At 44.1% G+C, this 24,562-nt stretch overlaps 1 protein-coding gene across 2 annotated transcripts in view; it reads left to right on the top strand.

Moving 5' to 3' along the window:
- Window positions 1–24,562, top strand: part of Lsm14a (LSM14A mRNA processing body assembly factor) — a 117,792-nt gene that overhangs the window by 63,908 nt on the left and 29,322 nt on the right. The window contains exon 10 of one of the 2 annotated variants that reach the window (XM_087191181.1): window positions 11,476–14,391. The exons of the other annotated variant lie outside the window; for it this stretch is intronic. Coding sequence (XP_087047307.1) covers window positions 11,476–11,478 — 3 coding nt within the window. The 3' untranslated portion in view covers window positions 11,479–14,391. Of the gene's footprint in view, window positions 1–11,475; window positions 14,392–24,562 lie in introns of those variants that run through there. 2 annotated transcript variants of the gene reach the window in all.

Raw genomic sequence — 24,562 nt, 5'->3', positions numbered from 1 at the left:
CCCGACCCCTGTGGGCAGGTAGATGTAGAAGATGCAAAACTTGGGCTGAGCGGGTATTTCTAAGTGGTATAGCACTTTTCTAGCATGTTTGAGGTCCTAGGTTCAATTTCCAGCACTGAGAAAAAGAAAGACAGAAAATGCAAAACTTGTCTGTTAGACCATTTCTTCCTTCAAAGTCAGGACTTATGTAAGTGGTAGGAAAAGAGGCCAGGAATGTTAATCCACCTCACTGGATCCTAATCAACAGTTGAACTGGCATCCAACAAGTACTTAGGTTTTGCCACCTGCTGGGCAAGCGAAAGGACCCAAGTTCGATCCCCGGTCCAAAAAAAAAAAACACAAGTACTTAGGAATGTGAGGAATGTGTAATGACCAGGGACTACCACTGGAATTTTAAGAGTTACAGGCTACCATGGTGGAGCATACCTGTAATCCCAGCACTCGGGAGGCTGAAGCAGGAAGATAGCAAGTTCCAGACATGGTGAGTTCCAGGCTGGCCTAAAGTACACCACAGTATCCTATCTTTAAGATACAGATTCCCATGCCCAACACCAGGCAGTGATTCTGAAATTCTCTACTGGGGCCTGGGAATCTGTCTTTTATTAGTCTCTTCAAGTAGTGCTGTGAGGTATTAGTCTCACAGGTATCCATGTTTGAAGAGATAATTACACAACATCACAGGTGGCTCATCTAATTTAGCCCCACCTTTGAAACCCTTGGTAGAATTGCCATAGTAGGAATATCTTTGCCCATCCTTCCAGATCCAATATACAGGTTGTATCAGCAGCATAAAGAGTAAAGTGACTAGGTGGAAGGGGGTTATTTCTATGGAACAATCTAGGGAGAATCCAGAGGTTAAGACTCAAGTTTCCTTCAGGATCTGACTGCTTTGAGTGCTGAGACTTTTTTTTACTCCTGGTATAGAGCAAGTGAGTGTATGTTTCTGTCTATTTACATGGCTGTTGTCCATTCCTCTGGGTTTTCTGCTGTTGGAAAAGCTCCCTCTCTGGGGTTCCTGTGTGCACAGCATAAGCTGAGAAGCAGCCTGTCCTTTTCCTGAAAAGGGTTATTGAAGTTCTACTCACTCTTCAGATCTGATATGCGTGGATTCAATGTGGATCCTCTTACCCCCTGTTTAGACATTAAGCTGATTTAAACTGTAAAGGTGAAAAGTCACAGTATAAAAGTAATCAAGATGAATGGCCTTTTCCTATAGGAGTTCAGATGTCACTAATTTGCTTCATTTACAATTATAACTAATTTTAGAAGATAAAGATAGCCCGGCATGCTGATGCATGTTGATATTCCCAGCACTTGGGAGGGCTGAGGCAGTAGGATTGTTGGTTCAAGGCCACCATGGGCTAAATGGTGAGTCCCCATCTCCAAAAAATAAAACAGAAAAGTGGCAAATATTGGTAAAATTGGAATCAGACTTCTGGACAGATGTAAGGTAATACCATTCATTAATCTCTGAATCTGATGGCATTGAATGGGTACTTGCGTTGGCTTCTCCCCAAATGAGAGACATGGGGACAATTTGGAGATGTCATCCCAGTAGGAGTCAGCTGAAGGGAGGCGTGGGAGAGCTTTGATTGGGTAAGTCCAGGCAGCAGGCAGAAGGCTGGAGATGCAGGGCCCAGGCACTGCTCCTATGGGAACAGGCCAAGCCTTCTGAGGAGTGGTATAAAGGTTCTGTTTATCAGAGCCAGTGTTAAGAAAAGGAGGCTTGTGGTTTTGAGACATGTAAAAATCGCTCCAAGAGCATGAGGTAAGACTATGACTCTTAACGTGGTTTCTCTTCTCCATGATGGTACCGAGCTGTGAGCTAGTGGTATGGGTGTCTTTTAAATTCCAGCTCAGTTCATATTTAATGAACTTGGCTGACTGATAAAAATACTTTCAGGTTTAAGTCATAAACATATCAAAATAGACCTGAGTCTAATTCCAGGGCATAATGAATATTGACTTTAAAGAAAAGATTTAAAATATACTGATGTTCATGTGGTTTATAGGGAAACAAAGCAGCTCTGTGAGGCCAGAGCGTATTTCATTTCAATAATAAGGCTTTCTTGGAGTGACTCATAGTCATTCATGGTTTAGTGGCACAGAAACCACTGAGAGCAGCCAGCAAAAGAGCACATGCCCAGAAAGCCTTGCCTTTTCTTCCAGAGTTGAGCAATCTGGGGGTAAAAAATGCCAGTCTTGAGGGACTGTGAGAAGCCTGGGCCCTGGCAAAATTGTAATAAATTCCATTGAATATTTTGAAGTTACTGAAGGACAGAGGACAAACACGTTTATTAGGTGTCAGACTATACCTCTATAATCCTGGTACTCACCTAATCCACATAATCCTCGGGAGCCAGCCTCACACAGGATTCTTGATGAGAACGCACATCCTAACATTGCAGTTCAGGATTTTGCTTATGCTGAAAGCATTTTGTAAGTTTTCTGTTTCTGGGTTCATTGGTTGATCATTCTCTCTTGCTCCATTCCCCAGTATTTAGTAACCTTACTGTATTCCCAAATGAGTCTGTCGAGCACTGCAGGCTGTAGTTTATAAAATGAGCTAAGTATAGATGTTCTTTTCTATCATAAAACTAATACCATGAAGGAAAAAAGAATTAAGATCTATTGTGTACAGGTACAAATTCCCTATATGAATGTGATTATTATGTATGGCAAACGTACCAATAAAAAAAATTGGAAAAAAAAGTAATACCATGGATGTAAAAGGATATGGGCAGTATATAAGGTAGTTTTTAAGGGGTTTTTTTTTGTTTTTTTTAATGAAAAACATACTTCCAATCCCATCACCTAGAATTCACCATGTTAACACTATTGGGCATATGTGTTCTTTGTGAAAAAAAAATTCCCAATCAACTGTTAGATAGCACTGTTTTGTTCTCTTCAGAAGTTTGTTACTTCATGTTCGGGGTGTGAATGTGGTGTCCTTGCTTCCTCTTCTCTCCTAAAAACCCTACTCCATTGAGATGCATGTGATCCTCATTCTCTTGGCTATGATCATCTAATAATGTGATTACCACCCTCATCCTGAAAAATCTGGTACCTCTTTCTTTGCCCATCAGTCCTTCAGAATGTCTTCAGCGTCTCTGTGATGTCTCCATCTGTATTGGGCATCTCCGAGATAATAATACTCATGGAAAAGAGTACAGAACAGAAAAAAGATGCACAGCAAAGTCTAGAGGAAACCAGGCTCAGCCTTTCAAAGGGGACTTAGAAAGTGGAGCTTCACAGGATATGCCTCATTCCCTCAGCAATGAGTTGTAACAATGGGTGGAGTGTTGTCTATTAGTGCCCAGGGTTTTCACCTGCCGTTGGTTATGTAGGCACCTTCTGCCTGGCACATGCCAGGATTCCATACTCAGAAGTAAAGCGCAAGTAAACCACATTGTTCTTACACACAGTTTAGTTATAGCAAACCACTCTTACCCATTCTAGGAACAGTGGAAACCTTCCTCATGTTAGGCAAGAGCCAAACTTGTAATGGGCCTTCTGAAAGGTACAAGTTAGTTCTGCTGTGTTAACCCTTCTGCAGTGCCCCACACCCTGCTTCCTGTTCCTTGTTTGGTGACCTTTTCCTCTCCCTCCTCCACCCAGAGCTGTGGACACACCTGGACCTTGTCCATCAACCTCAACTTCAATGCCTCTGAATTGCAGATTTTAGAGATCCCATGCTTTGGTCTTCCAGCTGGCTTGGTAGAGGAGGAAAACAACAGTGACCTAACCTTTGCTTAGTAACTTCTTAACCCAATGCAGAACTCCAGGTCTAGATCTTTCTTCTTTGTCCACATGCATGAACTCCCTTCTTTGTGCTTTCTCCATCTCCATCCAGCCCAGACCTGACTCCTCACTTATCTTGCAAATACCCTAAACTCCCTTGCTCCTCCTTTGAGCTGTTTATGCCCCTGCCTGGAGAAGTTTAACTCCAAAGTGTTCACTCATCCACATGGTCACAGTATTCACCCAGAAGCTTGACTCCTGAGGAAGAGAGTCACATTTGAGCAGATGAGTACCACTGAAATGGGGGGGGGGGGTACCAAACTTAGGGCCTTGCACTTGCAAGGCAGGCGGCAGAACCATTGAGCTAAATCCCTGGCCCAAAACAAGTATATTTCTGTAAACTCCCTCTGCACTCAGCAGGTAGCCTGGTCATGTATTCCAAACAGAACTAGCAGCCAATAGTAAAAATGGCTTCAACTGCTTAACAGTCTTTAAACCAACCTCATCTACATGTTTCTCCTCTCTCCTTGCATATTCTATATTACTTAGAATGTATTTCATCTTGTGCTCACTGAACTGACTTACTAATTTAGACTACTTCTTTGAACCTATTTTCTGTACAGCCTTTTTCCTGAAAATTTTTTTTCCCCTTTTTGGTGCTGGGAATCAAACCCAGGGCCTTCTGTGTACACTAGTCACATAGTGTGCCACTGAGCTATACCCCCAGCCCTTCTGCAAGTTTCTGACCTGTTCACTCTTGATTCTATTTACTGCCTTTATCCTAGGGTTTTCCCAAGAGCTCAACCACACTATGAATTTATTTCCCCAGTGCTGGGGATTAAACCAGGACCTTAGGCATGCTAGACAAGCACTTTACCACTGAGCTACATCCTCAGCCCCATATGATAAATTTTTTTTCATCTATGAAGTCTCCCCTTAGAGATTGTCCTGTAACAATGATGACAAGCCTTTTAGATACTGAGTACCCAAGCTGCAACACAAAACCCACTTATTTATTGCAAAGAGCCAACATTGCAATTAAACCTGGATACTGAGGTTTTAATTTAGAAAAGCTCAAAAACACAATGTTAGAGCTTTCAATGATACAAATGGCACACATGCCATAGGCTCACCACCTCTGCTCTATAACATTCAACCATCCTAAGATCCAAACAAGTAGCTCTCAAGGTCTTCAACAAATGTATGATCTTAAAATTTATCTTCATTACTCTTCTAGGATACAGTCACTGTTTCCTGGACACATTTTTAGTTTCCCTGTTTACTGAAATTCTTCCTTATGGAGCTTTCCAAGAAAGTCTACGTAAAGGACCAGATACTCAGCCAGGTGTGGTTGTGCATGCCTAGCATTGTGGTTGTGTAATCCTAGCACTTGGGAGGCTGAGATAGGAGGATAGCTGTGAGTTCAAGGCCAGTCACAAGGTCCTGAGTTTGATCCACAGTACCCCCAAAAACAACATTCTTAGCCGGGTGTCGTGGTACCCACCTGTCATCCCCATACTCAGATAAATTGTCCAGGCAGGGCTCAAACTAACAGGGCTCAAACTAACGGTGCTCCTGCCTCAGCCTCCCAGAGTTGATTATAGGCCTGTGCCAGAGGCCTGGCATATCAAGATATTTTACAATGAGTTCTTTTGAGTGTGGGCTTTTCCCCCCTAATGTTATGCTAGGTAGGCTCTTCTGATTTATTTAATGAGCTAATTTGCTTTGGAGGTGTCAAGTGTTTGAGGGTTGTTTTTTTTTGAGGGAGGCGAATTATTTGTTTTGAGAATTTCTTTTTTTTTTTTTTTTTTTTTTTGGTAACCAGGGATCGAACTCGGGACCTTGCGCTTTCAAGGCAGGCGGTGGCACCACTGAGCTAAATCCCCAGCCCCTTAATTTCTTTTGTTTTTTGATACAGGGTCTCACTATGTAGCCCATGCTTGCCTCAAACTCTTGGTGATTTTCCTGCCTCAGCCTCTTGAGTGCTGGGATTTCTGCTACACACTACCACACCTCCCTCTAGTTTTTTGTTGTTGTTGTTGTTGTTGTTGTTGTTGTTTTTGGTACCGGGGATTGAACTCAGGACCTTGCGCTTGTGAGGCAGGCACGCTGCAACCACTGAAATAAATCCCTGGTCCTCCCTCTAGTTTTTTTCTGGTGCTAGGGATTGAACCCAGGGCCTTGCTCATGACACACTTTCTACAACTGAGCTATACTTTGGACTAAAAAGCTTTGATTTAAATATTTGTGTCTTCCCTTTTCTTTATCTCTTATCTTTTTATTTTTATTCTTACCCTTTTAACTTCCTGTTAACTTGTTTTGTTTTTTGTTTTTGAGACAGGGTCTTGCTGCGTATCCCAGGCTGGGCTTGAACTCACAATCCTACCTCAACTTCTCGACTGCTGGGTGGCCACCACCATGCCCAGCTTGTTTTTTATCCTATACTCCCTGTCCTTTCACTAGAACTCCCTCTTGCTCAAGTACAAGAGCTGCCAATTCAATGCTTTGTGTGTCTTAGTTTTTCTTTCCTTATCCTATTATTTATCTTGAGCTCTTTCCTATAGAAGACCTGATACAAGTATCTGAGGAGTCTTGCTTGCCCCTGAGCTCTGTGTGCCCAGGATTTTATCAGGTAGCTGTTTTTGCTTTAAGGTAGGGATGTTTATCCTTGGGATCCCTGAATTCCAGACAGCTTTGTTCTAAGACGTCAGGCTCCAGATCTCACAGATACCTACAAAGTCTTCCTCTCACTTTTTTGTTTTCATAGTAGTATGTTGCCTAATTACAAATCATTTGCAGCCCTAAGAAAAGATTTTTCACAACTTGTACATCCTCTGATTTTCATGTCCCCTTCTCACTCTTGCCCGCTCCTGGACCTGCCACCAGCACTCTGAAGCCTTGCAGAGGTCCAGGCAGGGGGTCGCTCTTGCACATTGGCACCCCCCACATATGACCTAAGTGGCAGCACCCTGTGCACTGAGAAGTACTTTAGATCACAGATTCCTCCCAGCCCAATTCTATTCATAAATTTCATTTCACTCACTTAATGACATTTGAATGCAGTCTTAAAGTAAACATTTGTGCTTGACTTAGCATACTGAACCAGAAAATCTATCTGCTTCTACCCTAGTTCAGAGCATTTTAATTCACTCTGGACTACTGCAGTAACATGCCTTATTAGTCACTTTCCATCTATACTACATTCTTCATATTCTATGTAGTGGCTAGAATGAATATTTGGGGACACACGTTCTGATTGTCAAATTATATCACATGTCATGTGTGATGGCTCATGCCTGTGATCCCAACACTCTGGGAGGCTTGAAGATTTGAGCTCAGCCTGGGCGATTTCTTGAGACACTGTTTTAAAAAAAAATAGGGGGCCAGGGATATAGCTCAGTATGAAGGCACTGAGTTCAGTCTTCATTGCACACACATACACACAAAATTACATCATGTCTTACAGAAGGCACCTAACATGGGAGGCCTCAAGAGATTATGTCCTCCTGGAAATGGTGTCGCTGCAATTATGGCCTGATATGAATGTGATCATAGAGTGAAACAAGCAAACCCCTGCTATCCACCAGTGCCAGCCCCTGAACAAAGATTTCTCTCTCCAAGGCCTCAGAGCAAGACTAGGCCTCTGAGTCACAGATCTAAAAATAAGTCACAGGGCCATGAGCTAAGCAGGGTAGTTTCACATCTGTGATTCTGTGACTCGCCAGTGGTAACAGCAGGGAGCCCCCATGTCCAGCACTGCTACTACTTCTAAAGGCATCCTGACAGACAAAGCACACAATGCCAATCCAGCCTGCACCTACTCTAACCTTTGCTTGAAGGAGTCCATTGGTAAAATGCCTCTAGCCTGGTGTTCATCGCATCACTGGCTTGCTCTGCAGCATTCATCAACCTAGGTCATGGCTTATGTTCAAAACATACCCAGTGTCTAGACCAGCTTTTCTCCTCTTCTAGCTGTGATTTGGTTTCAAGCTGAAAATCTGAAGTCTATAGCGCTCCAGTGAGCTGAGATGGGCCACTGTCCTGGTGTCTGTCTCTAGCATAGTCAGAAAGCAGCTGATTTTGCTGTTCCCAGGAATCAAAAGGAGTTTCCAGACATACCCACTGTTGTGTTATCCTAAATTGAACCTGCCTTGTTCTCACCTAACTTGAGGCAAGGAAGTTTTAGAAGCAAAAATTACCCACCACAAGAAATGTCTGTCACAGTCAACTACCAGGAAGGCCAGCCAACTATAGACCTGGCAGTGGTGAGCCCCGGTTGGGGGAGGCACTGGCAATATGCCAACAATTGTTAGCCTGAGCCTCAGGGTGCCTACTGGAGCAAGCCAACATCTTTTCACATTTGATCCTCACTACCCTCCCATGCACAAACCGGGAGGAAAGAGGAGAATAAACTCTTAGGAAATTAGGAATTGATAACCTCCTTAGTTGCATAAAGAATATATATATATATATTTTTTTTTTGGTACCGGGGATCAAACTCGGGTCCTTGCACTTGCGCAGCAGGCGGCGAAACCACTGAGCTAAATCGACGGCCCCATGAATATCTATTTTTTAAAAAAACGGCCAGGGATTTAGCTCAGTGGTTCTGCCACCTGCCTCACAAGCAGAAGTTCCCGAGTTCAATCTCTGGTACAAAAAAAAATTAAAATTAAAAAAATTTTAAAAACAACCTTGGACCTGGGTGTGGTGGTACATGCCTATAATCCCAGCACTCTGGGAACCTGAGCCAGGAGGATTTTAAGTCTGAGCCTGGCCTGGGCAACTTAGCATCTTAGTGAAACCCTGTCTCAAGTAAAAACAAAAACTTGGGATTGGGAGTGTAGTTTAGTGGCTCAGCATTTGTCTAGCATGCACAAGACCCTAAATTCAGTCCTCAGTAACAGACACATAGATAAAACAGTCTTAGAGATAACATTACATGTAGTGATTCTTTGCCCTTGAGACTGAAGTTAAACACATCAAATATTGCTACCTATATTCAGCATTATTTGGCAGTTCTAGCCTTCTGCATTAAGGCATGAAAAGTAAAGATTAGGAGAGAGAAAAAACAGATGACCCATTAGGTATGAGTAAAATCTACAAACAAACTACTACCATTAAGCAACTTATCAAATTATACAAGTCACTCAAGTAATTTGAAAATGAAAAAACATTACCATTTATAGTATTACCCCATCAAAAACTCATACCTATCAATTGGTTGAGCGTGGAGGCACACGCCTGTAATCCCAGCACTCAGGAGGCTGAGCCAGAAGGATCATCATGAGTTGAAGGCCAGCCTAGACTATACGCAGTGAGACTGTCTCAAAAAAGAAAAACAAAAACACTAATTTTTGGGCTGGGGGTGTAGCTCAATAGTAGAACACTTGCCTAGCATGCACAAGGCTCTGTGGCCCTGTGTTCAATTCCCAGTATTGAAAAAAACCAAACATTATATGGAAACAGACCTTGAATTCCTTCCATTGCTCTGTCTAGCATGTGTGAGCCCCTGGGTTCAATCCCCAGTACTTAAAAAGGGTCTACCACCAGATGTCCATTTTGGGAGGCAGCCAAATGAGTAAGCTTTCTGGACTGATGCTTCTTCAGTTGTCTATGAGTGCACCTGTACAGATGGGTACAGGTGGGTGGGTGCTAATTTTGTGAGATAACAGAATTTTCAAAAATTAGTCCCATTTCTTCTCATTTATCTGATAGGTTTCATGAGAAGTGATTTTTATTTTCTCCTGAGCAGAGTCCTGCTATGTTGCCTGAGCTGGTCTCATGTTTGCAGGCTCCCACCTCAATCTCCTGAGTAGCTGGTGACAGTGTACTTTCAGGGTTTCTTCATATATATATATATATATATATATTTTTTTTTTTTTTTTTTTTTGTACCAGGGATTGAACTCAGGTCCTTGCGCTTGCGCAGCAGGTGGCGAAACCACTGAGCTAAATCCCAGGTCCTCTTCATGTATTTTTAAGGCCACTTGACTCCATTTAAATATACCCAGTCTCCTTGGTGGTTCTTGTAAATGTTGGCTGATAGGAAGCTCAGAGCTAAGGTAATTCAAAGTTGGCTTCAAGTTTCATCAGCTCCCCATGAGATCCTCATTCTTTCTCAGAACTGAATGGTGTTACACAGACTCATTTGTTGCAGTGTAGAGTGATCATGTTTCATTATTTTTTCCTTTTTCTTTAATTTTTGAAATAGTGTCTTGCTATGTAGCCCAGGCTGGCCTCAAACTCGCTATCCTCCTGCCTCAGCCTCCTGAGTGCAGGGTTTACAGGCCTGTGTACCACCACTTCCACTCGGCTTTTTGTTTTGTGGTTTTTGGGTTTTTTTCTTTTTTTGGTAACAGGGATCGAACTCAGGTCCTTGTACTTGTGAAGCAGGCACCAGAACCACTGAGCTAAATCCCTGGCCCTTGTTTTGTGTTTTGAAATACTCAGGATTGAATTCAGGGCCTTACGCATGTTAGGCAAGCACTGTATCACTGAACAACATCTACAGCCCATTTTATTTTTATCTTAAGGCAGGGTCTTACTAAATTGTCCAGGCAGGTCTCAAACTTGTGATCCTCCTGTCTCAGTTTTCAAGCAGCTAGAATTACAGGTACATAGCACACCCAGGCATTATTTTTGTTGTTCTTGTTGTTGTTTGGTTTTTGGAGACAGGATCTCACTGTGTAGCTCAGGTCAGTCTTGAACTCACTACGCAGCCCAGGCTGGCTTGAACTCGAGGCAATCCTGCCTCAGTCTCCCAAGTGCTGGTATTACAGGCATTCACCACCACACTGGGCTATTTTGTACTTTAACAGTAATGTTTTGGGGTTAGTAAAATCATTGCAGGATAAGACCCAAATTCTAATTTACAAACTTAGCCTTTCCCCATATATTTCCAGTATCGGCTGAAAAATGTTATTTGGTTCTGCCCAGCCTTGCTCTGAGTAGGAGCTGTGAGTCTTCCACAGCTGTGCAGGTTAGAGTTAAGGTTAGTCTCAGCATTACCAGGCAGTGTAAGGTTGGGGACCTGAGCTCATCTCTGCCTGTGGCGTGAGTGAGGAGAAATGTCTTCCCCTCCTCCCCCTCACACTCTGCTCTCAGACTTGTCTAGGGCACCTGTTGCTCCATCTTCCACCTGAGGCAGCCAGCTGTCTGATGAAGGGGAATCTATTGTGTGTCATCCTGCCATCCAGTACCTATGACTAACATGACCTGTTTGTCCCAGGGCTTAGTGAGAAGGAATCCAAGCACTGTGACCAGTAGCCCAGGTTCCAGCTAGTCACGTTGCCACCAGAAACCCAGCCAGCAGCAACTTTCCTACTTCCGCTTGCTAGCAGTTAAAGATTCAGTTGAGATGTGCAGACTGGCTGTAGCAGGAGCTACCATATGTAAAAATCTCCAGAGCTGCTGGTGGTAGAGCACTTGCTAGCTTGGATTAGGCTCTCGATTGAATCCCCAGGAATACAAAAGCAAACAAAAAGAACCAAAACACCTCTCATTGGAGCCATATGGCAACCTCAAATTTGGTTTGCAGGACACTGGCATCGTATCTGGATAGAATGAAGACTTGACCCCTTAAGTTTTCCTTCCCACTGTGCCCAGAGGGAAGCAATAAGTTGCAGGGTGGCAATCTGTGAGTTACTCCCAGGTATCAGGACTGTTGCCAAGGACAGCCATTCTGATGGCCACAGTGCCTTTTTTGTTAGGTCTAATAAACCCCTTTTTGTTTCAGTGACAAGAAGTTTGGGGTTATTACATTTTGATAACCAAAAGGAAAGTCCACCCACACCCAGGAAAGGAAACAGAATTCTCCTTTCTTCAACCAGATGGACCCAAGAAGATCTCTCCTGCCTGTCAGCCTTGGCTTCTGGTGGTTTTACGAATCTGAGTGGATGCTCCTAAATTCAGTTGTTCAGAATGCCCAAAAGTGTTCAACTCTGAACTCTCCATGAGGCCACAGACTCAGCATGCTGTCCCACGACAGACATAGTACAGGCCTTCTGAACAGGGGTAGTACCTGTAGCCAGGCTCATGGATCAAAGACTTCAGCTCTGTTGCTATGGAATGGACAGATTACTCTTGGCTATCAGGATAGCCTAATCCCAAGGCCACAGCCCCTATGGCTCCATCAACACCAGAACTCTGCCTGAGTTCCCTCCCTGACTCACCTTTCCTTCTTTTACCTGCTTATAAATTCTTGATCCCCTGGCAGTCTATGGGATACGGAAAAATCTCCTTGCCCACTGTGCAGACTGGCACAGCTGATAACTGGTTGGAAATGCCACTAGGTGGTCCCTAATCCATCCAGCAGCTCACCCTCTCCTCTTCCCACCTGCATCCTTCGTCCTGCATCCTGACCCCTCTGCTTCACCCACCCTGGAGAGTGCATGGGAAGTCCCATAGCAGTTCGTTCAGCCTAAGTCTTAGTTTTTCCCACCCCCACCTCCTTTGTTACTCAGGGTTTTGCAGACAAAGAGAAATCAACAAAATGTCTTGGCTTGGGAGAAGGGGTTTGCACTCCTGGGGTCCAGCCTATCCATCAGAGATCTCCCAGGCTTCTGGCCAGCCCCAGCTCCTCAGGATGAGTAAAGGAACCTGGGACCTTAGAGGTTTGGGTGAGACAGAAGCAGATGAATTCCTGGCTGGAGCCTCTTGACCACAGCACAGCCTTTTCCAGCTGTGGGGGTGGGGCAGAGCTCGGACAACAGGATGCTCAGATAGCTATGCACAGGGGAAAGGAGACAAAGGGTAGCTTCCTCAGGGAAGCAATCTGGAGACTGGGGGAAAAGTTTCCCCTCCTGCACATAGCCCATACCACACCCCCCAACCCATTCCTGCTGCAGCGTGCCACCAAAGGTACCGGGCTGGCTTCAGCCCAGATCTCTGCATATCCAGCAGATACACCCAGTTGCTCTGTGTCCAGAATGTCTGGCCAGCCCTCTCCAGTCTCACTCCCAAATCCTGGGGACTCTGGAATGCAGCTACCCTTCCCAGCGCTCACAGATCATCTTGCAGCTTACACAGCCAGCCCAAGGGAAACCCATAAGGTAAAGTAGAAAATTTGCTCTTTTCAGACTCAATTGCATCCTTCCCCTCCCCCACCAAGAACAATTGGCTGTGAAAACTGCATCCCTGAAGGCTCTTCTCTCAGATATTCTCACTAAAACTCACATGTATAAGCCCAGCCTATAAGCACTGGCTCTCACTGCCTAGAAGAGTGCACAAGTCAACAGTAATAAACTGGGCTGCTTAAGAAAATCAGTTCTAAAATCCCTGAGGAGCCCTTGTACTGGCATGTTCTGATTCTGCAGCCTTTCTGACACTGGGAATGTGAAGACCTCATAAAAGCCAGCTGTAGCAAACCTGCTTTTTCTTCTTTCTTACTTTATTTTTTTCCTTAGTAAGGAGGGCCATCCCCTGCCAATATCAAGGGACATCTCTCAGATACTTTTCACTAAGACAGGTCTGGTCCATTCTAGGCCTTGACTCACTGAGGAGTTTATGAACCCTTCTGCTCACTTCTCACAGGCTATAATCTGGCACTAATTCTGTCTCTATCCAGATACACAGAGGGCCAGGTGAATTCAGGCAAAGAGCTGTTCCTGGCCTTGGCCTTCTAAATGGCAAACTGAGGCTCCATCCCAGATGTATAGGATGAGGCCCTAGATCACAGAGCTCTGCAGAGCTGGAGGATTGAACTCCTGTCCCTGAATATGTGAGTGTTTCAGGAGGGTCTGGCCTCTACTTCTAGACCAATGGGCCTTATCCTTTTTATGAGCACTTTGACACAAAGGAAGTAACCAATGTCTCAAATCTGTGTGGTGGGTACATAGTGATTTTCCTTTCCTTTCCATGTGTATGTGTGTTTGATGAATGAAAACAAATAATTTGAACTTGTGGAGCAGGGGTATAGTATCTGACTCACAAGGATGGACACACAAGGCAAATGTAATAGGTTCATAGTACAAAATATTTTCAGGTAAGCTTGAGAGGTCTACAGAGACCATCAAGGGGACTCTAAGATGGCAGGGTTCACACTGAACTCAAAACTGTGTGGGGCCGGGGACTTAACTCAATGGTGCTGCCACCTGCCTCAAAAATGCAAGGTCCTGAGTTCGATCCCTTGTACAAAAAAAAAAAAAAAAAAAAAAAAAACTTCATGTGTGGCTGAGAGTCTCTAGGCCCTCTCAGCCCTGGATTGAACCCTACAGACTGGGCTCAAATGGTGAAGTAAGCAGCAGAGGTTAAGGAGATGGGTTAGAGCCTGCCACATGGGGAAAGTGGTACTTTAAAGTTCCAACCAGAGTTAGGCTTAGTGGTGTAAGCCTGTAATCTCAGCATTCTGGGAGGCTGAGGCAAGAGGAGCTTCACAAGTTCAAGCCCAGCCTGGGCAACTTAGTGAGACTCTATCTCACAATAAAACAAGGGCCGGGGATTTAGCTCAGTGGTTCCACCGCCTGCCTCAAAAGCGCAAGGTCCCGAGTTCGGTCCCTGGTATCAAGGGGGGGGGGATAACCTATGAGATCACAATAAAACATAAAAAAGGGGGTGGTGAAAAAGTAGCTTGGTGGTAGAATGTGAACTTAGCATTCATAAGGTTCTGGGTTCAAGTTCCATCAACAAAAATAAAGTTTCAACTGGCGTTTTCCATGTGTTGTCACTGGAGGATTCTGTAGCAAGGTCCAGCAGCTCCTGGAACCTATAGTAAGAGCTCAGAGGGCCTACGTAAAGACACCAGCTCGTTCTGAGACTGCAGGAGCTACACCTGGGCCATGAAAGCCTTTCACCATCATCCCTGGCCTCTTTCCCAGCCTACATAGGCAAGATGACATGCGCACCCAGGAACACTTCCTCTAAGCCCACATTTTCACTCCACATCTCTTCTCGTATACGTAGCTTGATTTCCATAGCCCATGTCAGTAACACTCTTTGTCCCTCTCTCTGTTATTCACCCAAGCCCGATTAATTTTTGCTTTATTTTTTTCACTCTTACCTGACAGCTGCTGTAGCAAGTCACTTAGCAGGAAAGAAGGTTCTACTCTGAGATAATGGCTACCAACCTGCAATGGAGGCTCGGTACTATTGGGAAATTTTACCTCATTTCTCCTGTCCATCACCCTTCTGCTTTCAGAGCCTTTTCACTGTCCTCACACCTCTGTCCAAAAGGCTGCTAGAGTCTGTGGAAACCTATCACTGCCCATTTTAGATCCTCTCCCTCCAGTCTTTGTAGAACCTCACAAGATGAATCAGTTCATCGTTCTCTGGTATCCTCAGCTTCTTTCCACCAATATTTCCTCTCTGTGAAATTGAGACAAGTTTTAAGGTTTCCACCAGAAAAAAAAAAAAAAAAAGCCTCCTCTCAATCTATGATTTCACCTCCAGATCTCTCTCTCCTAAGCTCTAAAGCTCCATCTCCAATAGCCTCCTTAATGCTTGATTTTTGAGACAGGGTCTCACTGTGTAGTTCAGGGTAGTCCTGAATTTACTATGTAGCCCAGGCTGGCCTTGAACTCCTGGCACTCCTCTTGCCTTAGCCTCCTGAGTGCTGGGATTACAGTTACGTGCAACCACGCCTGTCAGTGTTTCCTTCTTGATCTCATTCTCACAGTATGATCATGTCCTTCTCATCTTCCACCCTCCCAAACATGTTCCTCAGGGGCTTCCAACTGTTCTGAGTCACCATTACATTGGCTCATCCCAGAGACCCAGGATTTCACCATTGACTTGCATCAATTTTATTCTAAAATTCTCCTCAAATTTGGCCAGTTTTCTCCATCCCCATTGCCACTACCTTAGTCTGTGCATGGCCTTCAAAGTGAGGTTTGCATACCTGTATCCTGGGGAGGCAATCCATTGAGATATAGGGAAAAAAATACTAGAACTTCTATATATATTGGATGGGGTTTTTTGGGGGTGAGTGTTACTGAGAATTGAACCCAGGGCCATTGCATTGAACTACATTCCCAGCCCACTCCCTCCTCCTTTGTATTTTTTATTTGGAAGGAGACTGTTGTAGTCAGGGTTTGCAAGGGAAATAGATTTAATACAGGACACATAATTTATAGGATAATTTTATAATAGTCACCCAAAAAGTCAAATGCAGAGAAGTGCAAGAGATCTAGCTGTGAAACAGAGACCCAAAGAATCCAGCTGAGGGCCTGGATCCCACAGCAATATCCCTCACAAGTCCAGCTGAAGGCCTAGAGTCCAAGGCAATGTCCTCCATGAGTCCAGCCAGAGGCCTAGAGCCCACTGCATGTCTCATGCTTGTCCGTTTTGAGGCTCTTCACTGGGAAGGCCCAAAGGCCAGTGGTGAAAGCTAGAAAGCCTGTGCTGGTGGGGTGAGGATTTGTGCCACCAGGGTGAAGGATCTGTACTGGAGCCTGGAAGTGATGCTTATGGTGAAGACCAGAGCTCTCCTGAGAACAGCAGCCATTCCCAGTGACAGCAAGGACCGGAGCTCTTTCTATGATGAGAAAACAGCCAAGTTCGTATCAGGAAAACTACCCATGGCAAGCTGGTGCAAGAAAATCAACGGCCAACAATCTTCCCCCCCAGTTCTCTTTTTATGCCCTTGGCAACAGTCCTCAGGTGGGTCTCCACACTGACTCAGTTCAACTGGGCGTTACAAGTCCACCATTAGTTAATCCACCACAGGAAATGAGGGGCTTCTGCATTTTGGCTATTATGAACATGAATACACAAATCTACATTCACTTATTTTCCCCCTAAATTATTAAATTGCCTAGGATAGGCTCAAACTTGTGATCCTCCTGCCTCAGCTTCCCAGAATACTGGGATTATATGTATACACCATTGCACCCAGCCACTCCTCTTCCTTTCCTTCCTCTCCCTTTCTCTCCCTGCCCCTTCTCTTTTCTTTTACTCTCTTTTTACTTTCCCTTTCCTTCTCTGGTGCTGGGGATCTAACTCAGGACCTCAAGTATGCTAGGCAAAGCACTCTACCACTGAGCTACAACTCCAGCCCCACACATCCACTCTTTCCTTCCCCTCCCAGTCCTTCACACCGAAGCCAAATTAATCACTTTAAACCCCCAAGTGTGGTCAAATCAATCCCTGACTAAAATTCATTAGGTTTGTGATGCTCTCAGCTAAAATCTAATTTTCAGTGCCCTGGCCCTGGTTTGTTTGTATTTATTTATTTGTTGGCCCAGGTTTGTTAAACACAAACCAGTTGACGACAAAAACACCTGATTTTCTTCTGTTGTAATATCATCTACTCCTGCCACAGTATTTTGTTTTTGCTTTTCTTTCTTGTTTTTTTTTGCTGTTGTTGTTTTGTGGTTTTTTTGGTACCGGGGATCGAACTTGGGACCTTGCGTTTGCGAGGCAGGCCCCAGAACCACTGAGCTAAATCCCCAGCCCTGCTTTTCTTTCTTTTAGGATCTCGGCTCTTGCTAATTTCTTGGGAGAATTCCCTGATCATCTTCCTCTCCTAGGTCAAGATACTCCCTCAGTCTTCCACTTTCCCCCTCCTACCACTTGTCACAATTGGCACTATATTATCACATGGATTTGTCACAGTTGTATTCAGTTTCCACCACTAGAGAATAAACCTATGAGAGTAAGAGCTCTGTCCGGTTCTACAAAGCCTTTTAGGGCCTGGCAACCAGCACTCAATATTTCAGTCACCAATTTCAATAATAAATCCATGGACGACCTCTCACGCCCAGAGGCCAAGAAACAGTGGAGGCTCAGGGTGACCCTGGGGGCTCTGGCTGACAGGTCTCAACCCCCGCCCTGGCTGTCCCCCTGGGAGGTCCTTGGTTCCCAGAGGATGACGCTCAGGGACAACCCCGCCTCGCTGGCTAGAAGGTAGAGTCGGCTCCTGCCCGGTGATCCGTCCTGGGGTTGAGGGGGCGGAGCAGGCCTGGGAACGTCACTTCCGGTGTACACAGCCGGTCCGGGCGTTGCGCTGGGGGCCAGGGCGCGTCGCAGGTGAGGAGCGGGCGTGAGCTGGGGCTGCGGGCGCAGGCTGGCCAGGTCAGGCGGTGGGTGGTGGATAGTGGGCTTGTGGGCTGCGCTCCGGGCTGGCGGCGGGGTGGACTGGCTGGGTGCTGCTCCGCTTAGGGCCGCAGGGCGCGAGGCCGTGGGCTCCCGCCCCTTGCCCGCCTGCTGTGGAGGACGCCCGGCTCTGCGAGCACTGGGCGGGCGGACGGAAGCCCGGAGGGGCTTCCTGACGCTTTCCCAGGACTGAGGACTCAGCGAGGACCCCGCGGACGCGGGAGGCTAGGGGCGGGATGGTTTGGTGCGGGTCTTGAGAGAGAAGGGACTGTCCCTTGTGCCGCCGGGACTCGGGAGATCGGGCCGGCGCGGGGACCGGTCCCGGAAGCTCGCGGAGTAGTCTACGAAGAACCATGAGCCTATGGGCGGCGGGCGGCCGGGGTCTGCCGGGACTGGTGGGGGACGCGGCCCTCACGCCGCCCCGCGGCTGCCGGGCGGGCTGCGCGCACCTTCCCGGTCGCGCCGGGCGGCGGAGGAACATGATTTTCCAGCCCTGCTGAGCCTGTTGGCGCAGTGGGTCCAGGGGAGGGTCCGCGGGGGTCCGCGAGCGCCGGGGCTGAGAATGAAAGACCCACACCAGTGGGGCGATCGCAGGGTCAGGGGTGTGTCGTCTTGCTCCGCGCGATCCGAGAAAAGCCTGCCTGGTTGAGATGATAAGGATTTTGTTTATATTTCGTATAAAATTTGCCAGGAAAACACTAAGCATGAAGAGGCCCCCAGTTTGAAAATAGCTCCTACCTGCCCCTTGTTCCCATTATAAAAACCAGTTCTTTCTCTTTCTTGTAAAACCATCAAGACGGTAGAAAAAAAATGACAATCATTCACCAACGTACCACAGTGAGAACCACTGCTAACATTTTGGTGATAGCAGTAAATACAGATGTATGTTGTCATTTTTATGGACTTCATAGTATACCATCGTATCTCATAATTTAACCAAGCCCTGATTATGAACATTTAAGTTGTTTTCAGTTTGTCATAAGATAAACAGTTCTGCAAAAAGAATTTGTCTGATAATTAGGATTCATTTACAAATGGGGTCAAAGGTAATGTTCATTTTTTTTAAAGTTTTTTTTCCCTTGTTGATATATTTGGAAAATTCTTCTCTGTCCCAGTGTTGCAAAAAATTCCAGCCATGTTTGTTTCTCATCATTTCATGGGGTTTTTTTACTTTTATCTATTTCATCTACTTAAAATTTATTCTTGGTTTGAGATCTAAAACATTTCCCAAGTGACTAGTGAAATGCACTGATTTTATTAAACTAGCTCAAACTTTTTCATCTTATTTTAGACCTAAAGTTCTAAGTATGAGCTTGTAAAGGATGACTTACACATTTGACACTTAGATTTTGTATATGCTATGTGTTTCATGTGCCTTAAAAAATTAGTATTTTCTTTTCATGGTATCTTTTTTTTCTTTTTAATCATTTCCCTTGACAAGCCCAGGGAATGTTTTTTGTTTGAGATTTTTTTTAGTATATATGCTGCCAAGGGAGCACTGTTTGAGATTTTTAAAAATATGTATATTTTAAAGCAAAAAGCTTAGTTTATTGCTGTTGCATTTGCTTTCTTGCTGACAAGATAACAAACTCCATATGAAGAGTTCAGGTTTGTTGTGGCAACTTTTCAGTCTGGCATTTGAGATTCTAATCTTCCTCTATTTTTGCACATGAATACGTAGGTTAGCATTGGAGACCAAGATAGAAAAGTTCTCAGATTCCCTTGGCAAGCCTAGGTTTTTTCAATCTAAAATTATCACTGGATTTTTGGAAGATGGCATGCTTTAAGCATCCTTTAAAAAAAAAAAAAGCACATGATTCTGTAAAAATTTTACTGAATGCTTATTTTATTGAAAACCCGAAGCCTAATAACCGAAAGAGCTATAAACCCAGCAGATCTTCCAAATCTCAGAAAATAGTTGAGCTAGCAGACAGGAGCATCACATGGGCTGGGATCTGCTCTCTCCCTTTCCCTGTGACTTTGTCCTTGGTGGAAAATGATGACCTTCCGAGGTGGACAAAGAATGTTGGTTTGAATGTGGAATTGGTTTGTTTTGGAGTTACAGAAAAGCAGATTGCCATTGTCTCTTGGCCTAAGCTCACAGAGAGCCTGTATTATCAGAAGTTGGGCCTCAAATGTACCCTTATCGCTACTGAAAGTGCCCTCTTGAGGGTTGAGGGTCCCCTAATTGATTGATAGATGCAGTGTCCATAGCTTTCTTATTTCCTTTGCAAATGTTTGACCGTTCTTACTGTCATGGACAAATCTTGTTCTTGACTGGTTTCTTGGAGCTGTTATGGTTATTTTCTTAACTTTGTGACTGTGCTTGTTTTTTAAATTTTGAGACAGGGTCTTGATAAGTTGCCCAGTCTGTCCTTGAACTCACTGTATAGCCCAGGCTGGCCTGGAACTCATGGTCCTGGTGCCTCAGCCTCTTTGTTACTGGGATCACAAGAGTGCACCACCATGCCCGGCTTGTGACTGTGTTTCATTTGTCTTTGTTGCTTTACTTGTTTTTAATTTTCTGGGAAGCCTGGAAACATTTTGAGGCAAAGTTTAATGCTTTTTAACCCCTCCCCTTAATATTTGCTTCCCACAGATCTAGTATGTGATTCTGAGTAAAGGACCGTCTCTCTCTCACCCCTACCTCCACTTACTGACTCCCAACTCAGACTTTTTTGCAAGTCATTTCTTTATTTTCCTCTCACCCTGTTCGTGTTTCTGACACCATACTTCACCATTTGTATTCTACACCTTGATTTAGCCTTTGAATCTTTTTTTTCCCCCAGTACTAGGAATTGAACCTAGGACTTTGAGCCCTTCTTTTTTTATATATTTTATTTTGAGAGAGAGAGTCTTGCTAAGTCTCTTAAATTGTCCAGGCTGGGCTTGAACTTATGATCCCCTTGCCTCATCCTCCCGGAGTGCTGGGGTTACAGGCGTGTGCCATCATGTCCAGCTTGTACTTTTTTTCTAAGGGACTTCATATACAGTCTGGTCTCATTCTGAATGAGAAAGATAAGACCCAGTGAATTTAGTCATGAATTTAGTTAGCTGACTTTTGTGAAGTACTTACAGTATTACTTTACTAGAAGATCAGAATATAAAGCTGAAAGGCACAGCCTGAGAAGAAAGTAAAAAAAGCAACTGCCATAAAGTATCACAAGTACCTAAAAGAGGAGACACCAGGAAAGTTGTGCCAGACTTCAGGAATCTTGTCTGTCTTATTCTCTGGTTTTATCTTCAGGCCTAGAATACAGTGTTCTGGAAACAATTAAGTATTTGTTGAATGAATGAATGATCACCTAGGAATAAAATAGAGATAATACAGATCAGCTATCTATTAGAAAAGATACAAGCCAAGAGACATTTTGTAAATGTAGTTTGAAGCGTTTCAGGGAAAACTTTAAATTCAACCAAACTGACCCAGCTGTAACCCCAGGAAGGCATGATTGGAATGTGTTTGTAGCCAGAAAGAATAAACTTAATTTTGTATCCTCCAAAGAAAGATTTGTGTTTCTGGGAGAAGGTTGAGATGATGTCTGTGGAAATTGGAGTGGTGGGTTCGGAAGTGAGGAGTTAAGTGGTATATCTGACCAGAGGAGCTGTGTGAACTCCTCTGTGAGGCCTCTGCTTTACCCCCAATACCCACGAAGGTCTTTCCTTTCCTTAGCTTCCATCCTCTTCTTAGAACATGGTTGTACATGGAAATCTTTTGGCAAAGAGAGAATGCGAATGGTTGAGCGCTGCCTGTGTGAGTCAGACTCTATAGTCTTGAGGTGTTGGATGATCTCAGTCTTCTCATCTGTAGAATGGGAATACTGTAGCACCTTTTTCTTGGTATTGCCTTGAAGACTTTGAGCATGCTGCCTGGGACCTGGTAAATGCCAACAAGTATTACCTCTTTTTTTTTTTCCCATGCTGGTGATGGAATTTAGGCCCTCACACAACCTAATCAAGGGTTGTACCACTGAGCTACATCCCCAGCTCCTGTGTTAGCTCTTTTGGTATTATAAGCTTACTACCTGGCTGCCTTGAGCTTATATAACTTAAATTAGTTCTACACTTGATCTTAGCCAAAAGGCCGAGAAGCAATAGCCTAAATTAGTTCTGAAACCACTTATTTGCTCCTGGGTTTACTGACAAAGCTGTTAACCAGTGGGAAGTATGACAGATAGGCGTTTCCCAAAGTGCTCCTGCAGGAATCCAGCTTGCATGACTTGGGGAAGTCAGGGAATACTTCCTGAAGAAGGCTGTTGTTGAACTAAGTATTGAGGAAAAATTTAATGAAGATAGCTCCACAGAAAGGGGAGAGTACACTTAAAGAGGACCATGACGTGTACAGAGATGAAAGGTGAGCAAGCATGAGTTATATAATTAATAACATTATCTAACTTACTAGGCACTAACCACGCTTTTGGTACTGTTAACCCCTTAGGTGCACTGTGCTAACCAGGTTTGGTGCTGTTTTGTGTATATTACTTTGTTTAGTTCTCATCACAACCCTAAGATACAGGTATGTTCTGTTACAGAAGTGACATGTTGAATGTCAACCTGGTAGGTCTTTCTTCATCTTGATCCAGCCTGCGCACACTGCTGTAAGGCTAAACCTCAGTGTCTTTTGTACATTTAAAAGCTTTTCTTTGGAGCAGGGTATTGTTGAGACAAGGTCTCTGCATAATTTATGCTGGCCTTGAACTCACTATGTTGTCTGAACTGGGCTTGAGCTTGTGATCTTCCTGCCTCAGCCTCCCAAGTGCTGGTATTACAGATGTGGCCTATCATGTCCAGCATTTAAAATCTTCTGTGATCCTATTGCTGGTAAGGTACAAGACCCACCAAGATCTTCTCACTTCATGAAACAATCTTGGGTTAAGATGTAAAAATACATACATGATAGAATTTTAATAAAAACAGCCTAGGAGCTGAGAGAAGTGTCATGTGCTTATACTCCCCGTACTCTTGAGGGGTTGAAACAGGAGAATTACAAGTCAGAGCCCAGCCTGAGCAATTTAGAGACTTAGCAAGAACCTGTTTTAAAATAAAAAGGACTGGGACTATAGCTTAAGGGAGTTCAGTCCCCAGTACTGCAAAAACAAAAACAAAAACAAAAACAAAACAAAACAAAAAACAAAAGCATAAGTGCAGATAAGGGTCAAATTCAGTGATTTCTGTAAGGTGCGAAACAATGTGCATAGGTTGCCATTTGTGTTATAAAAAAAAGAAGAAGAAATATATAAGCCAAGTGTGGTGATCCCAGCACTTTGGGAGGCTAAGGCAGGAGGATCCCAATTTCAAGCCTCACGTGGGGAACTTAGTGACTTAGTGAGACTCTGTCTCAAAATAAAAAAAAAAAAAAAAAGGGCTGAGGATGTAGTTTAGTGGTAGAGCACCCTTGGGTCCAACCCCCAGTACCACATAAATACACACACACAAAAAAAGAAAAAAGGAAAAAAATATATATAGATAAACATGAAGTGGATTTCTAAGTGCAGAAAAATGTTTCTGGAATGATAGAAAAGAAGCAGTGGTTGTCTTTGGGATGAGGCTCCAGAAAACCAAGCTGTTAGACTGACTTCACCTTTTCTTGCTTACTGTGTCATATGGTATGAAGTTTTTCACTATGCATATTGCTTTCAATTTAAAAATTAATAAATTTTAAAATAAATATCTGTCATGTATCACACCTCTAAGTTCAAAACTTCTCTTTATCCAAGTTTATTCTATTTGAAAATGAAGGAGGTAATACAATAATGGCTATCTTCTGGGAGTACAGTGAGGTTTTAATGAGTTATTAGTTGTGGAGCCCTTAGGACAGTTCTTGACCAGAATGTGTTCTTGTACCATACACTGTAGTATGACAGTGTGTGCAGTATATGTCTCTGGCACTCGCAGTTCATCAGAGAGACACGTGTACAAAGCTCTTGACAGGCAGTAGCAGCAGAGGCTACAGGAGCTCAGGAAAGGCTCTGGGAACTTAAGTGCCCCAGCCAACCTGGTTGCATCTTAACAGTGGATCTTAAATAATGAGTGACTGTGAGGAACAAGACACAGAGGGTCTTGTTCCAAGGGTGATGTGTCTCAGCCTGAGGCAGAGGAAGCAGAAACAGGAAAAAGCTTTGAGGGGGCCTGTTGTTGGGATATGTCCTGTGATGGCATGTCATTATCATATGGCAGTAGTTTTTTCAGCATGTGTAGGATGATGATGTGATTTATGAATGCTGGCATCTTAGATGGGATGAAATGCCCGTAAGGTATCCTGTGTAATTTACATAATGAACCCCCTGATAGAACATGTGTAGTTGTTCCCAGGGTGATGCTGCAGGCTGTTCTGCCAGTGTTTTTGTTTTGTTTTGTTTTTTTACCACAGTAGAGATTGAGCCCAGAGCCTTCACATGAGCTGCATCTCTAGCCTTTTTTTTTTTTTTTTTTTTTTTTTTTTTGAGATAGGGTCTCACTAAATTGCCTAGGCTGAGCTTGAGCTAGTGATCCTTCTGCTGTGCTAAGATCATAGGTATGCACTACCGCCCCTGGCTCAGTGGGTGTTCTTGATGTAAACCTCTACTTTACTATGAGTCTTTCTGAGATTCATTCCTAGATATAGTGTTGCTTTCTTTTTCTTTATAATTTTTGACTGTGTTCTTTGTGTCTGGGCTGCTGGCAGATAGGTACTTTTTCAACTTGACAGTTGCAAAGACCCATAATGGGAAGGAGTTTGAACATGGCATTACACCTGGGTATTTATTACCTGAAAATGAATTTTCTTATAAAAAATGATTTAGGGGTTAGATACT

The sequence above is a fragment of the Heterocephalus glaber genome, unplaced genomic scaffold (assembly GCF_053883595.1).
Source record: "Heterocephalus glaber isolate CG9 unplaced genomic scaffold, H.glaber_assembly_v1.0 deba00001561, whole genome shotgun sequence".
NCBI classification, from domain to species: Eukaryota; Metazoa; Chordata; class Mammalia; order Rodentia; family Bathyergidae; genus Heterocephalus; species Heterocephalus glaber.
This window is presented reverse-complemented; position numbering and strand designations above follow the sequence as displayed.